Raw genomic sequence first — 16,209 nt, 5'->3', positions numbered from 1 at the left:
GCTGTTTTAAGGGAGACTTATTGAGGGAGTGGTGTATGTTCCAGTTAAGGCCCTTTGATGATTCATAGATCATCTGATTGTCAGAAACTGTTATCGGTGTGTCCTGACTGCCTTCACACCGGGCAAAACAAAATAAAATTTCAACCTATAGACCTTAACGAATGTCTTTTTTAATTTTTTTTTTTTTATTGGAACATTAAAGTGATCTTTAACTCTAATTTGTCCCTTCATAACCTCCCTCTGGTGTTATCACTCATTCATCCAACCAGAACTTGCAGCCTGCACCCTTTCTTGCACCTGTACCTCCTCCCTCATTGCTCTCCCATTCATCTTGTCGTCCCTCCTATCACTCCCTCATGCTCACTGGCCGCCCTCTCTCCTGTCCTGCTTTCTCTCTCCCTCTTTGTCTCCTCCTCCCGCTTGTCTCCCTGATTTATAGGAGGCAGTGTGCAGTTCACACACATTCCACGTCTGACACCCAATTCGCCCCGCCACTCCCCCGCCCCTCTCTCATAGCTGTGCGTGGCCATTTATCTTTGTGATTCTCTGATGAAGAGAAGAAGAAGAAGAAGAAGAAGAAGAAGGAGGAGGAGGAGGGTCAGAGAAATGAGACGATAGCAGTAGTGTTTGGTTGAGCCCCGATAGGAGCAGTATCTGGTGTGTGTCTGTGTGTGAGCTGTAGTGTGTGTGTGTGTCTTGGTTGGCTGTGGGTCTCTATCTCCTGTGTCAAAGTTTCCAGGCCTGGCGGCAGCTTCTACATGAAGGGGTCGGTGGAGTCTTTATGGAGAACAAACGACGGCCTGACGCAATTCTCCTGGTCCAGGACTCACACGTTCAACAGCCCACGGCACACATTTACTGGCTCACTAGCTTATTCACTCATGCAGACACATCCACAACCCGCAGTCTACAAATCCCCAACCTTACACACCCGTGATGGCCAAGCCTAATTAGTTATGTGGTCGGTGCGCCGCTCTGTCCCAGAGCCCCAAATGGCAGCAGGTCATAAAACCTTAAGTGTTTCACCAGTCAGAGTGGTGCAACCGTTGCCACATTCACTCTCAACATGACTCGGGTAGAGCTCTTTTCTGTCAGAGTCCGTCCTTTGAAGATCGACAGTCAGCTGTGAAATCCTCAGAAAGGTTCTGCTTTGCATTTCTGCTTTTTTTTCATTAAAGGTGGGCAGACACACAGAGCCACAGAGACCATTGTCTGTAAATGCAGCTTTATGTTTGGTTTAATGGGTGGATAGCATTTAACAGTCCCGCTCCTGCGAGTCCTAGCAAAAAAAACAAAACAGATCTTGTATTATCCAGGGAACAACTTGAGTTACTTCATTTCAGTGTTTCATATCCCTTCAACTTCACTTTTTGTCATGTTGCAACCCACGAACTCCAGCAGACTGCATTTGGGATTTCATTTTTAGACAAGACAAAGTGGCGCAAAATTGTTAAGCGGATGGAAAATGAAACAAATATGTCTCGACTTTCCTTTTTCTTTTTTTGGGGGGGGAGGGGGGGTTGCAAATAAAAATTTGAAAGGTGTTCAAATCCGTGCTGTTTCTGTGAGTCGTTAGGGGTTAGTGTCTGTCAGATTTACACATCTAGATACTGGTGGTGCAAAATATCTCAAGTTCAGATTTCAAGTCAGTTTTCAAATTTTCCCACAAAATCTTGGACATTTCAGGGCTGAACGTGTGCTTACGGCTGTGATGATGAACCTCCGTTGCAGTCTCGGATTTTCTGCAGCCACCAATAGATTCCAGGGTTGCTAACCGTCACGTCACACTAGTCGTTCTCTCATCCAAGTCACCTGAGTTGTCAATCTCTGGACGTAGCAGGTGGCCTCGTCTTGGTAGGTTATGCCATGTGCTTAATAATTGGATGATTTAACAGTAGTGCCTTGTTAGGTGCTTAAACTCTAGGATTTTGCTTAATAATAACCCTGATTTAAACGTCTCCACAACTTTAAACCCTCCGTTGGTCTTCATGATGCTGTTCACCTTCACAAATGTTCTCTAACAAATTGCAACTGTAGAGTACTAATGTTAAATTACACAGAAGTGGCTTTTATTTACTTTAGGATTATTTTCACTAAATTTTATTTAGCAAAAACTCCAGCAAAGCAGTGTGTCAACAATAAGTCGACTAAGGTGGCAGAAGAAGAAAAAAGATGGAAAGATGGTGGAAGAAAGATGTTTTTGGGGGACAGTGAAGGATCTGATAATAATATTTAGTACCAACTCACATAAACATATTTCTGGATTTTCAACCATAATGTGCCGTTGCTGCGCTCTATCTGTTTCCTAGTGGTTTCCATGGCAACCCCACAACATTAGTCAACGACTAGTGACATGGAGTCTTTTCAGCAGAATATGCAGCTGAGTGGTGATCTAAACCGAGAGGAGATGATGGGAAAGAAAAGACTAGTGAACAGAAAAATGAGTACGGGAAAAAGATGCGGAAGAAAATAAATGACGGTGTAACAAGTGACTTTAAATCAAATGAGGATCTAAACTCATTAAAATGCTTAAAGAGCTGCACACATATCCGGGAGTGTAAAAACTAAAGGAAAAAAACTAATATCTAACTCCAAAAGAAACCTAGAAATAATCACAACACAAATAAATCAAAATACAAAAAAAGAGTATGAATCATAATAGAGGCAACCAATAATATAAAACAACAGGTAAATAAATAAATAAATAAAATAAGACAAGAAGAACTGCAGGTGACAAATTAAGTCAAATTGTGTTTTTCAAAAGACAAAGTACACCTTAAAATTAGAAGTAAGTATAAAGTTTGCAGGAGCACTGAATGTAAGAGTACATTCTTTTTATTATGTCTGTCTGTGAGATTGTTTTGCTGTGCCTGCCCTGCCTGGCCAGGCGTGTTAGATTAATAAACCTCACTATAATGAGGAGGTAGACTGTCTAGACTGCGTTCAAAATAAACTAGAACTCCTACACCCAAACAATGTGGAAATATGCCAAAGAAAAGACAGAGTTTTTTTAAAAAAAAACAGAAACATTCATCCTTTTAATCTTAATTATTTGTATCTTATTAACATCAACAGAGAAAAAGCCTAATGATTAAAGTGTTAATCTAAGGAGCATGCTTAATGACTGGAGGATAACTGCATTGATTTATTCTGGAACAACAACCTAATGTAAAAATATATATTTTTTTGTCACTCCCTAAACCGTTTGCCTTTAAATTAAGTGCAAAGCAGAAAGAATGCAGAGCAAATATGAGGTTAGAGGGGTTAAAAAGAAGAACACACACATTTTGTCATCAGACCTGCTGCTACAGCCTCCCAAAACCACAGGAAAATAAATAAGCCAAAAGGGAGGAATGAAAACTTCTGGGACTGGAAAAAGTTAGCTCACATCCAGTCACGTAACTTTGCAGAACAATACCCGGGACGCAGTTGAATATTTTACTCTAATATTTTCTGAAGACCTTGTCAAACCACAGGGCAGAGCTAAAGGTGCAGGAGAAAGATGAAAGGAAATGTGGGTGGCCAGTTCTGCCGCTGATGATGTGTAACCTACATTAGAGCTGAAATCTGGAAAAGAACTTATTAAGCAATAGACATGAAAATGAAATAAGCGCCCTAAGTCACTGAATGATTCACTGACTTTGCAGAAATCCCACTTTGATTTACTACAAGCCACAAGCAGTAAAATTTAAAATGAACAGGAAAAACTCAGATCTGTCTTCAGTGAATTTAACACTGCTTTCACTGAGGGCAAAAGTGAGCTCTCGTAACAAGTTGACTCCATCACATTATATTTAGAGTCTAGTCCAAAATAAAAAAATAAATATGTTATATTTTTCTTACATGGCCAAAACTGAGGTACAGTATTAATTATCAACCCAATCCAAAGGGGTTTCACCCATCTCTGGATTTGCATAAAAGTATCCATCCAATCTGCTGGTAACTGGAAACTTGCACAACTATTTTAGCTGCTGTTACATGATAAATCTGTTCATACCAATGTGCAGATTCAGTTATTAATATGTCCGGTCTTTTTACCCTTTCTCTGTGGGTCAGTTGGCTGATTGTTTACTTGAGTGGTTGGTTGGTTTTCGTGTCATTATGTCGTTTTTAACGAGTGAATTTCAAGATCTTGAGTGCAAACAAAAAAGTTTAAAAGAACAAATCTGAATAGATTTTGTAAAACACATAAAAATGATTAATAAAATCACCCAATCAGATATTTTCTATGCAAATTTCTGGCAAATGTATTGCTGTGCAGAGTATTGTACATCCTTGCTCCATAGGTTGACTCCTTAAAGCTAAATATCAGCACAGGATCAGATAGATGAGTCTGATTTGCAAAAGCATTTTGGTTTGTTTTTGATGAACTCTTGAATATCCTATCAGGCCTCGTTCTGTTATTTACATAAGAGATGTAATTAATACTGTTAAAATGGAAACAAGTTCATTTCATATCACAGCAGGCCTCAAAAGGACCAATACTCCTTGTCAACAGTCATTTACAGCTCCTTTAACCTGAGATGTTTCAGCCATTTTAGATTAACTGGAAGCAATAAACTCAGCTGCCAGTCTCCGATGTGAAAAGAAAATAAATAAATCCCCTCTGTCCTTGCTGTATGGTACTCTCTAAAGCTTTATAAACAGATAAAAAATAACCACCTTTCTAACTGTTATCGCCACATCACATAAACAACGAAATTTGCTCGGAAAACTTCACACCCACACGCAAACATAAAGTGCACATTTATTTAACATGGATCTGGTGCTTTGGTTCGTCAAGCTGTAAAAAACGTCAGAAATCCCACTGAGAAGGTAAACATTCTGCTGTTTATGCAAGAACTGTTAATGCTTCTTCTTTATGCGCTCCATATTTCAGAGCTTGTTTGTTTTTAAGTGCTACCAGTGTCATGTTGAGCAAAGAAAATCCCTGTCCATGTGGAAAACATGTGGTATCTAAGTTATATCTCTGCAAAGGGAAAAATAACCATAAAAAATAACAGACTGTCACTTAGATACTTATGCGCAGAATAAAAGGACCAAAACACAGTAAAACGTGATGAAGGCGTGCTCATATTGCCTTTATCGCCGTCATAAGTCTCCAGCCGAATTCAGAGACTGACGGAGAATGTAACTCCCTGCAAATATTGAATTTTTCACTTTGGAAGTAAAGATAGTAAGTAGAGGTGGAAGAAACACAGTTTTTTGGGGAGGGTTTTTTCCTTCAAAACAAACCCGGGGATTACTCAGACCAAAGGAAGGCCAGAGGTGGGTGTAAAGTGGGTGGGGGCGTCTGCTTAGAGTCAACGAAAAAGGTGCTGACACCATTATGGTTGGGTAAAGGAGCCACGTGGTGACATTTCAAGTGACACTGGGCTGAAAGAAATGTTTATTTAAAAAATGGAGAACCGAAGGCATGCAGCGGTTTTGCGAACGGGTGGGTGTATCTGTGCATGTGGTGGGGCGGGAGAATCTCAAAGAGGGGGTTAAGAAGATATATGATGTGGTATTGGAGTGTGTCCAAGTCATGAGTCCTATGTTTCACATGGCCACCCAGCTGTGTAAACATCCAATAACAGGCCACTGGCAAAAGAGTCCCACCAATCAGAGAAAGAGAGAGAGAGAGAGACAGAGAAATGTAGCATTGGACAAGAGGGACCATGAGTCAGCTTTGGGGTCCAGAAAAAGCAAGAAGGATAGAGGAGTAATTCAGAGTGACACAATGAAGGAGAAGCAGACAGGTCAGGAGTTAAACACATCTTCTCCACTCCCTTTGTCCAACTTTGACTCCGTTCTCTTTAGATTCCAGATCTAAGTCAGCCTTAATGTTACGAAAGGGTCGCCAACTTGTTTCTAAGTTCAAATGTAAGTACTGTGCAAGTGTAAACACTTGCAAATAACTGTGTACTTACAGTACCAAGTGTGGTCTTGTGTTCCTAATTTGAAGGTGTGGAGAACGTGCAGAGAGCAAGTAATCAAAATGAGATGAGGAAAAGTTTGGAAGCATGGCGAGAGAAGCAGAGAGAGAGAGAGATTAGGATTCGGGATCAAGCACAAGGAAAAAAGGAAGAAGCAACCAGAGGGGAGCGTCTCCAGTGTGATTTACGTTGGAGGTGGTCGACACAATTTGGCAGTACTCTGACAGGAAACTGAGCGTAGAGCCAGAGGAGGAGTAGAGCGAGACAGATTTACATTGTGAGAACAGCTCTGGCTGCTCTGCAGCAGCTCATCGGACACGCACTGCTCTCTGGTGATCTCTATATTCAAAACCTTCAGTTTCTTCTGGGCAAATCGAGTGCACTTTATGTAACAAGCATTTAGGATTTTTGTTGGGGGTTTTTTTCTGCCTCAGTTGTGTGTTAAGATTTAGATTCCCTAAATACCACAAAATACCTTATTTTGTAGGCTGAAAACTCATGTTTGCCGGATGCTAGTTGTTTTTTGGGGGTTTTTTTTGTTTTGTTCTGTTTTTGTTTTTCAAACTGAGCTCAAGCTTTTGTGTTCACATTGTTTTCCTCTGATATCGCTGAAATACAATCCTTTACCACCAGTTGCCTAGATGGTAAATGCACTCCAATCCTGTGTGTAATTTAATCTCATTTTACATCCAGCTGTCCTATAAAACCCTCTGCTGTTTGTTGGATAACATAAGCGAACCAACAGCGTCAAGTTGAGCAAGAAACACATGAAACAGGTCAGGGATGACATTTTTCATTTTTCTCCCACTTCACAATTTTGCCCTACATTGTGCTAGTCGCTTACATTAAATCACTAAAAAAAAAAAACTAAAATACACAGTAGATTGTGGCTGTAATGTGATAAAATATGAAAACATTCAAGCCCAAGAAGAAAGAACACTTTGTTTTGCAAGGCGCTGTGCAGCCTTTAAAAAAATTACAAATTAATATCGAGACTGTTTTACCTGTGTTGTCAGCATATTTGGATGGTTTCCTCAACTTATTGTAAAAACATAAGATAATGAATTCCATGAATTAAAACCTCTTAAGGGCATTCTATTTATAATGAATTTGTACATATCGCATGCACAGGGTTTTCTTTCAACACTGTCACAAGACAACCATCATTAATTTTAATCTGTACTGCCAGTAAGTAGTAAGAGAGCAGCGCAGGAAATGAACCATTCTGAGTGTCTGTGTTTAGGTATGTCCTGACTAAAACTGGGATAAACCCCGGTAGGTATGTGGGTGTGTGTGTGTGTGTGTGTGTCCCTGTGTCTCTGTTTGCATGCCTCTTTTGGAGTTTTACTCCCTATTTAAGACCAATATTTGCTAAGCAGCCCCAGGGTGAGATTACCTCATATTCTACGGGCCAGCTGTGCTTTCACAGCGTCTCCACAACAACCGACGGAATGTCCCGTCATGAGTATCTGTCTGCCAGGAAAATACACAAAACGAAAGTGAGACGAAGGTATAAAGTCAGAGCGACGTGGAGGAGATGCGCGTTCAAAATCAAAAGAAACGGGAAATCATAAAATGATGCAGACTCGCGTTCTTTTTTTAATTATTTTTCTGTATGTGGATATCTGCTGTGTGTAAGTGGAGAACTGTCACAACGTTACACCACATTTCAGTGCAATATTTTGGTTCCGGTTGGCAGTAAAATGAAGAAGAAAAAAAGCTGGTTGCTCGGTTACAGTTGAAGAAAACAAGTGCAGTTCCTGATCAGCCATCTTATTTGTTGTTTATTAATAAAGTGCAAAGTGTGTTTTCTGTCTCCATGGAGTAAAACACACCGTGAAATCATCAACAAAAGGGCAACAAAAGTTTTTAACTGTAACATTAGGTTGAGGTTTGCCAAATAACTAAATGGTTGTTTTCTCACACAAACATCGATCTTATCTTACAAATCAGCACATATTCCCCTGTTTTTGAGCACCTGCGATATCAAGGTGATGTGATGCTGCACATCACCTTGAACACATCGTCCTCTCTGTGAAACAAGGTGGCGGCTTCATCATGCTGTGGGATTATTTGCTTCAGAACGAAGCTGATCAGAGTCGATAGGACGATGGATGGAGACTACAAACAAACCGGATGAAAACGAGTTGGTAGGTAAAATGTGGCAAACTGAAAAAAGTTTAAGCGGTATGACTCTTTTGTGAGACCCATCCCCAAAATCATACTGAAAAGCAGTTGGCCATTCATGAATCAGCAACTAGAGTTTTGTAGCTTCTAATAGCCATCTCCCTGATTAGGAAACATTGAATTGAAAGAAACGTAACAATGATCCCTACTCAAAAAATAGTCACTTTAAACATGTGGACAATTTGTCTGTACTTGAACATGTAAAACACAGCAAGTGGAAAGTAAATAAACTCATTGCCCAAACTGATTGTTTGAGTGTGAAAAAATTAAGACAAAGAGGAATTTCTTTGCCGTATTGAAGCTCCCAGTGATTCTCTCAGCAGTTCCTGCAGTGTGGACTCTTTCTTGCCATGGGAACGGACAGCTATTTGCTTTGATTTGCAACAGAAAAGCTTTTGACTGTCAGAGAATGTTCTGTTTGGTCTTCTCCTGGCCAGTTTAAGTGTTAAAAGTGTCATTATTTAGCAGCCGAGGCCCAGAGAAGAGAGCAAACAAGAGTCTGTGACCTTCTGTCAAGAGCCTCCGTTCTTCAGAAGCTCATTTAGTGCCTCTGGGGTGGGGAGAACAACGCATCAATTGGGGGAACCCTCCAGCTTTCCTCTAAAAGGCCTTACTAAGAGGAGAAATACAGTCCATTGAAAAGCAGAGGTGGCATGAAAGATGTGGCGCTGTGAAGAGGTGTGGGTGACTTATTAAAACCGCAGGAAAAAGGTACTTGGACTTCAGCCAAAGAGGATCTAACCTCGTGGAGAGCTGACAGGATATGTAGAAACTTGGATGCACTTGTCGTGGTTTGGTGATCGCTTGGAGTCTGATTTTTTTTCCCCCTTTTAACTGAACAGGAGACAAACAAAAGAGACATCCCTTTCGCTCTGCCAGCTGCATGCAGACTTGATCATGGACATTCACGACTCCGTGTTAATAAACTTTGTCAGTGACATCAACCTGATCGGGTTCACCCAGAAGTGCGCTTTAGGATCAGAGGAGGTGGACATCTCGCCGTACTGTCCGAACAACCAGACGCGGCTGAGCGGCTCTTCCTGCAGCAGTTCTCCGCCTGGCGAAGGGCGCACGGAGCTTACGGCGAGCTTTTCACCGAGGTGCTGCAGCCGCGGGCACAGCAGGTCCAAACGGAGGAGGATCATCACCGGAGTCCAGCGGCAGGCGGCCAACGTGCGGGAGAGAAAGCGGATGTTCAGCCTGAACGAGGCGTTTGATGAGCTGAGGAGAAAAGTTCCCACCTTCGCGTACGAGAAGAGGCTGTCTCGGATCGAAACGCTGCGTCTGGCTATTGTCTACATCTCCTTCATGATGGACCTGCTGGAGAACACCTGAGACAGAGTTATGTGTTTTTCCCCCTCCGTATAGACTAAATATAAGTTGCTACTGGAAAAAAAAGGAATAAACAGCTGCACAGTTAAGTAATAGGAAACGTATGTGTTTTTCTTTTGCGATAAGCGCTTAATTCTTATTATTAGATAACCATAATTGGATTTGGGGTTGTTCATTATCTACACCATCACCAACCACAGCACTCAGTGTGTGAGTGTTGTATCAGGCCTGAAAGGGGATTTAGTCACTCGTGTTTTACTTGACCCTTCAGTTATTCGCTTAATGAATCGAGCAATTGAAAGGAAATAACAGAAGCAGTGAAAAATTCGGTTTTATTTGAGTACTGTCTTTCAATATAATCTGGAAGGAATGGTTGATTTAATTGGTTGTATTTTTTATTGATAGTTATAAATGAAGGCAAATTAATTTATAACTCACAAGATTACCATGGACGTCCAAGAATCTACACCAAAGAATGTACTTTTATTATTATTATTATTATTATTATTATTATTATTATTATTATTATTATTATTTACTGATTAAGCCTCAGATATGTGGACTCCATAGGATAAATTAATGGCGAGCCATATTAAGTTGTGAATATTAAAATAAAACTTTAGTATTACGTTTAAACCCATATTTGTTAATTTGTTTAAAACCGAAACCATTCGAAAAGGTCTAAAAGCATTTTACATTATTTTAAACTCTGTAAAACTTTGGAGAAAACTTTGAAATACCAGTTAAAAGTCCTGCACTCATGAGAGCCCCCTGCTGGCCTGGAGTCACTACGCATGGTCTCCACGATTAATCCTTGCAGTGTCGCCATTGGCTACGAAGCAGGGTCAACTTTGATTGATTTTCTGTCCATCACAGGGCAACAAAGAGACACATAACCACGCAAACACAGAGTAATGTAGAGAAACACCACTCAACCTACAGTAAATCAACCTATAATCGTCATGTTTTTCTTTTCCTTTTCCTTTTATTACTTTTGGGAGAAAGCCGGAGTACCCAAAGAGAACCGTGCACCATCCTCTCTCTTCCCACCTCCCACCCTCCAAAATGATGTTCCTTACAAAATTCTACCTTTTTGTTTGTTCCTTGAAAAAAAAAACAAGCAAACAAACTCCCCTCCTTTGCTTACAATGAGATGAACAGCTCAATGTTTGCTTGTGAAAACTCCTGATCAGAACTTCAAAAGGGTTGACGCTAAAAATCGTAATGCGTGTTTCAGCACCTTGGAGAGTTACGCAACCAGACGTCTCACCTGGCCTCTGCAGAGCAGGTGAGCTACTGACGTTTTTTTTGTTTTTTACTGACGATGTGGTGATTAATTTGACGATTTGGTTTGTAAAGGGAAAAGATTCATATTTTTTAACCCAATCAAGAGTTAAGCAGCAAGTCTAATCGCAAAGGCCTCAATCGGAGCCTGTCTCTGTCAATTTACACCCCCGAGACCAAGATGATCACCCAGCTTCACGCAGTGAATCTCGGATTTGGCTTTCAAATCTTTTGCATTTTCAAGATTATTTACTGATAAGATTCACAAACAACTACCCCCCCCCCCCCCCCCCCCCCCCTCCGCCCCCCATCCAGCCAGCAAAAGAAAAAGTAACTGCTGCGTCTTTATTCATTCTATTTTTTTTTTATTATTATTATTATTTTATCCATAAATAACATTGTTCTATTAGTAGAGACTTTTGCTCACTGGTCAAGTACGTTCACGACCGCTCTTGTCCTCCCTCCCATTCCACCTTTACCACATATTTGCGTTTCGCTCCAGTCCCATATACGCGCCCCGCTGCGCGCAGCGTTCCGCCCCTAAGAGCACCCTTGGACAGGACGGATCTTCCTTTAAACCTGAGCTGCTGTGCCGCGATTCCCTGCGGGGAAGTCGGGCCCATTTAAGTGCATACCTCAACGCGGGGCAGCTGACGGAAAAATAAACACGTCGGTCTGCTTATAGGAGCAAAGACCTCCTGCTGGGACAACCTCCTGTGTTTCAGTGGCCTGATGTTTTTTAACCACCGCTGTTCCCTTCTGAGGCGTCTAAACCTGGCAGCTCACCGAGACTTTTGTCTGTTTTCTGTTTGTTTTGAATGGGAAAGAAGAAAAGGGGATGACACTTTCAACGTCAGGATCTCTGGATCTCTATTTGGAAAATAGAAGCTCTGAGAGAGTCCGTATTGCCATGAATGAAGTGAAAACTCACATTTGTGTTAACTTAAAGAAAACCAAAACACAATGACTAATGAAGAATATTTTAGTTCATTTACATCTGTAAATTTATTAAATGCACAATGTGTAAACCAATAAGTAAAAACAGAATTCTTTATATATTAAAATTATTTGTAAATATTTTAGTTATTCATTTCATAATTAGACTTTTATAATAATAATATGATAGCCAATAATAGGTCATTATTATTATTATTATTATTATTATTATTTCTTTTAGTATGCTATTTCAGTATCACTACGTCTTGTGAACCAGACCGTGCACCTGAATTGCAGACCAATCACCTTGTTTAAAGAAGTTAGCCCCGCCCACTGACTTTACAGGGTGAAGCGAAAAGAAATTAATTCAGAATGTGCTACAAAGCGGGGATACGAAATAAGTAAATAAATACGGATTATTTACACATTCTTCTAAGATGCAGCCAGTAAATATTATAGTTAAATATTTCTACATTTCATTATGTACAATTTAGACAATGCTGAAATTTAGATAATTAAATAAATATCAAATGAATTTATTTCCTTTTGTTATTTAGAATTTATTTAGTAAGCTAATTGTTTTGAACTGGGGCACTTTTGCTCCTAAATGTCATTTCAAAATATTTTGACATGATCAACAACTTCATTCATTAGAATTTAAAAAGTGAAATATGTAGTCTTATCACACTAATATACTTTAAGTCTTTATTTCTGGTTAATTTTGATAATTGCAGCTTGAAGCTTATTAAAACACATAACACAATTCAGTTTATAACAAAACCAGAATACTACATAAGGCCAAGAAAGCAAACAGATTTTGTTATAAGGTAAAGGTCTGTTTTCAAGTAAATTACTGGAAAGCTTAGTGGAAGGAAAATGTGTCCAAAGGCGATAGGGACAACTGCAGCCTTGAAACGAATGTGAATCCAAGTCCATTAAAGAGATTCGGGAAGATTCACAGGGCATACGCTGCAATGGGAACTTCTATAGCATTTCATGCTTCCCTTTGTATGGAGATACAGATTTCCTTTTCCAGCAGCAATTGCCAGCAATGTGCTCACAAAAGTGTACGTGCTTTTAATGACAATGGTACCAGTGTGCTTCATTACAGCAAAATGGCCTCTCCTAAACCCCGTAAAGAATCTGTGGGATATGGCGAAGAGGAAGATGAGAGAAGCCAGACCCAACAACGCAGACCTGCTAAAGGCCGCTGCTAAAGCAACCTGTGGATGAAAAATGAACAATATGGATGGGTGGGGGCCTTCTAACTCAAAGGAATTCCACTTATTTTGTTAGCTTTGTGCAACACTGAAAGAAAAAAAGACGAAGATCTCCACATAGCTAGTGTTTGCAAAAGATGCATGCTTTAATAACGTTGCCCCACCACATCCTCCCACTTCTGTGTGGAGAAGCTTTCGTGTTTTAAGGAGTTTTCCCTAAGTCTCCTTGTCCCGCAGTATTATATTACACCCCTCCTCTCCCAATCAGAGAGTCCTCCCCAAAATCCTCCTGCCCTCTCCTCGCTATAAGAGCCTGGGGTCGTCCCGGCCTGGCAGATACCTCTCCCTCTTTGTGGCGCACCACATTTCATAATTCAGATCTAAAACCATTGCAGGCCAAACGCCTTAATATAGCTGTCCTGTTTGTTGATATTTGTGACAGTTACTTGGGTCAGGGGTCAAAACTGTACCATATCCGAAAAAGGAATAATACTAAAAAAAAAAAATAAAAAAAAGTCCGTCTGAAAAGACGATGCGGGAAGACGACTCCTCCCCGATGGACAGCGCTGGGAACAGCGAGGAGGAGAGTGACCGTCAGTTGCCACGGAGAGGGGCAAGAAAGCGGCGGGCAGCGCGCCGGAGCACGGACGAGGAGGAGGATGAGGAGGGAGGCGTAGAGAGCTCCATCCGTGGCAAGAAAAAGTGCAGGAAGATCTGCGACGACGGAGGAAGCGGCGGCAGCGAGGCCAGTAGCAGCAGCCCCGCGCGCTCCTTCGACGACCTGCAGACGCAGCGTGTGATGGCCAACATCCGCGAGCGACAACGGACGCAGTCGTTGAACGAAGCGTTCACGTCGTTACGTAAAATTATCCCCACCCTCCCGTCTGACAAGCTCAGCAAGATCCAGACGCTGAAGCTGGCGGCCCGCTATATTGACTTTCTGTGCCAGGTTCTCCAGAGTGACGAGCTGGACGCGCGAGGGACCAATTGCAGCTACGTGGCGCACGAGCGCTTGAGCTACGCATTCTCAGTTTGGAGGATGGGGGGCGCATGGTCCTTGTCGACCACTTCCCACTAACTGGACCTGGGATGTCTGTGATGAGGCATCAGGGTAAGCTGGGACACTTTAGCATTCCACACTGCTGGGTCACAATGTGTCAAATGGAACCTGGGCTTATTTCCAGTCCGATGTCTGTATGGCACCTACTTAAACACTTATGGGGTTGCATAACGTCGAAGTCTGCGAAACGGCCAACTGGCAGCTAGTGCTGAAGCCTCATTTGAACAGCAAAATACGATGTTACGTGCATTTTATTGAAAACCAGTTAAAATAAATGTATATTGACCTGCAAAAAGGCTTTAGAGACTTATTGCTAATTAACTATATACAAATCTTACATAATGTCATCTGTTCAATTTATTTGAATGCATCTCATACCAGGTTTTATAGTTTAATGACTACTGAAAATCTTGGATCAGTTAGTGCAAAGCATTGCCCTTCCAATAATGTTTTGCAAAGACCTCATTGCAAATGTCCATTTGCTGACATGGATTATCAGTGCAATAAGTGCAAGTCACTTTTTTAAAAAAGACAATGCAGAGCTTTTCTCAGTCAAAAAAATCCCTAAATTTTATCCCTAAAGCATTCCATATCAGTGCAGGTAAAAAGTATTTTTACCTGCAACAAAATCTTTAGGAATACGTCACTCACCAGGTTTCTTTCTTTAAAGACTGAACAGAAACCACCTTTGGCTTAAAATCTCAAGATGTCATCCACGTACCATGTAAAATCAATGTTTGATTACAGATATTTTGTTTTCCTGATACACAATTTATATTTCTTTCTTTTACAGACTGAAGAACGAGTGACTCAGGCCGGAGACAGCCAAGGCCCAGGATCTGTTGCTTTGCTTCAGGCCTCTGAGGAAAGCAGCCCCTTTTACTTTTCCCTTTGTGTGGATTGTAATGTTTGCAAGGGGAGCACTTGGACTGCCAGGACGGATATGAAGAAAGAGAGAGACCACTGCGACTATGAATGTTGTAAAAACAAAACAAGCCCCTGACGAACTGCTCTGTTTTGAAACATGAGAGAGAAAAAAAATGACTCCACATTCCGTGACAGTTTTTTAAGAAAAAAAAAGAAGTATTTTGTATTTATTTTTGTACGCAGGTATGAAATTTCTTTTATCCCCTTTCTCCAATAAAGCTTATTTATTTTCAGGTTATCAAACAGTGTTGAATGGATAACCCATTTTCACCCCTGTTGTAAATATTTGATGATACGTCAAATAAAGATAATAATAGGCAATCTTTCATCTCTTTTGGCTGTTTTGTTAGTTCGTTCAAGCGTTTGTGAGCCTAAATAAACTGAACAATGGCAGGGCTTCCACTTCAAGGTCTTCTGGAATGATTTTAAGGTTTATGTCAACATTATTTTCATTGGTTGTTGATGAAACCCAAGGGAACTAAAGCAGAGTGGAGGGGGCAAAAGAAAACATCTCACACTGCTGGCATATTCAGCAGTGATTTCATGAGCTCGGGGATCTGGGAAAGCCATAATTATCTAGTGGTCTGTTTGAACGTGGGGAATTCAGAACCATGGAAGGCATACATGATATTCCCAGATGTCCTCCAAGCCAGCATTGGGGGAGGTAGCTGCAGGTGCTACAGCAGCTAGCTCTCAAGATTTTTGCCCCCCCCCAAAAAAACATGCTCTGGTTAATAAAGCAAATTGAAAATGTCTTTGTAAATGTATTCATGAGCAATTTCCACTAAAATAAACTAGAATTTAACAGCATATAAAGAATCGGGTAGAATCTTTAACAGTTTGCAGAGGTGTTATGAAATCTTTGTAATCCTTCATGGAATTTTATAAAATTTTGTTGAACTAAGACAAACTACAGCACAAAATGGGGTAAATGTAATGATTCTCATAAAAAAACTAAACAAAGCAAAATCATCTGCTCATGTAGCAAGTATATGAAACTGTAAGATATATACAGTATATATATACATCCAACAAGAAAAGGTTTTAAAAAGTACATATTGTATTTAGGTTGTATTTACAGTTTTGGATCCTTTGACTTTTCCCCAAAAGAATCCTCAAGGTAGTTACTTCACATAAAAACTTCAAGTAGGATTAGGCAAGAGGGCTACAGTAACTCTGATGTGAATGCTGTGAAAATCTACTTCTCTACATGGTTGTTAGGAGATGATTATCGAAGCGTTATTGTGTTTTTGCGCCACAGCTTGCGTGCAGAAGGTAAAGCCATCAGCTCTGACCCTGAAGCCCCCGCTGACCGATAGGGGGGAATCGATTCCCACCCTTAGAT

General features: G+C 40.7%; 2 protein-coding genes across 2 annotated transcripts; both read left to right on the top strand.

Moving 5' to 3' along the window:
• The first annotated feature begins 9,002 nt into the window (after positions 1-9,002).
• On the top strand, positions 9,003-9,440 carry LOC114156194 (fer3-like protein). Its single transcript, XM_028036476.1, has one exon. The coding sequence runs from the start codon at positions 9,003-9,005 to the stop codon at positions 9,438-9,440; it is 438 nt and encodes a 145-aa protein (XP_027892277.1).
• Positions 9,441-12,685: 3,245 nt separating this feature from the next.
• Positions 12,686-15,192, top strand: twist1a (twist family bHLH transcription factor 1a). Its single transcript, XM_028035169.1, has 2 exons — positions 12,686-13,988; positions 14,731-15,192. Exon 1 carries the CDS (start codon positions 13,410-13,412, stop codon positions 13,953-13,955), a length of 546 nt encoding a protein of 181 aa, XP_027890970.1. The 5' UTR covers positions 12,686-13,409; the 3' UTR covers positions 13,956-13,988; positions 14,731-15,192.
• Positions 15,193-16,209: the final 1,017 nt, after the last annotated feature.

Source organism: Xiphophorus couchianus, chromosome 13 (genome assembly GCF_001444195.1).
Source record: "Xiphophorus couchianus chromosome 13, X_couchianus-1.0, whole genome shotgun sequence".
Lineage (NCBI taxonomy): Eukaryota > Metazoa > Chordata > Actinopteri > Cyprinodontiformes > Poeciliidae > Xiphophorus > Xiphophorus couchianus.
The sequence above is the reverse complement of the archived record's forward strand: the minus strand, read 5'-3'. Positions and strand labels throughout refer to the sequence as shown.

Coding starts and splice junctions, on each gene's coding strand:
- LOC114156194 (XM_028036476.1), top strand. CDS start 9,003: ATGGACATTCACGACTCCGTGTTAATAAACTTTGTCAGTGACATCAAC.
- twist1a (XM_028035169.1), top strand. CDS start 13,410: ATGCGGGAAGACGACTCCTCCCCGATGGACAGCGCTGGGAACAGCGAG.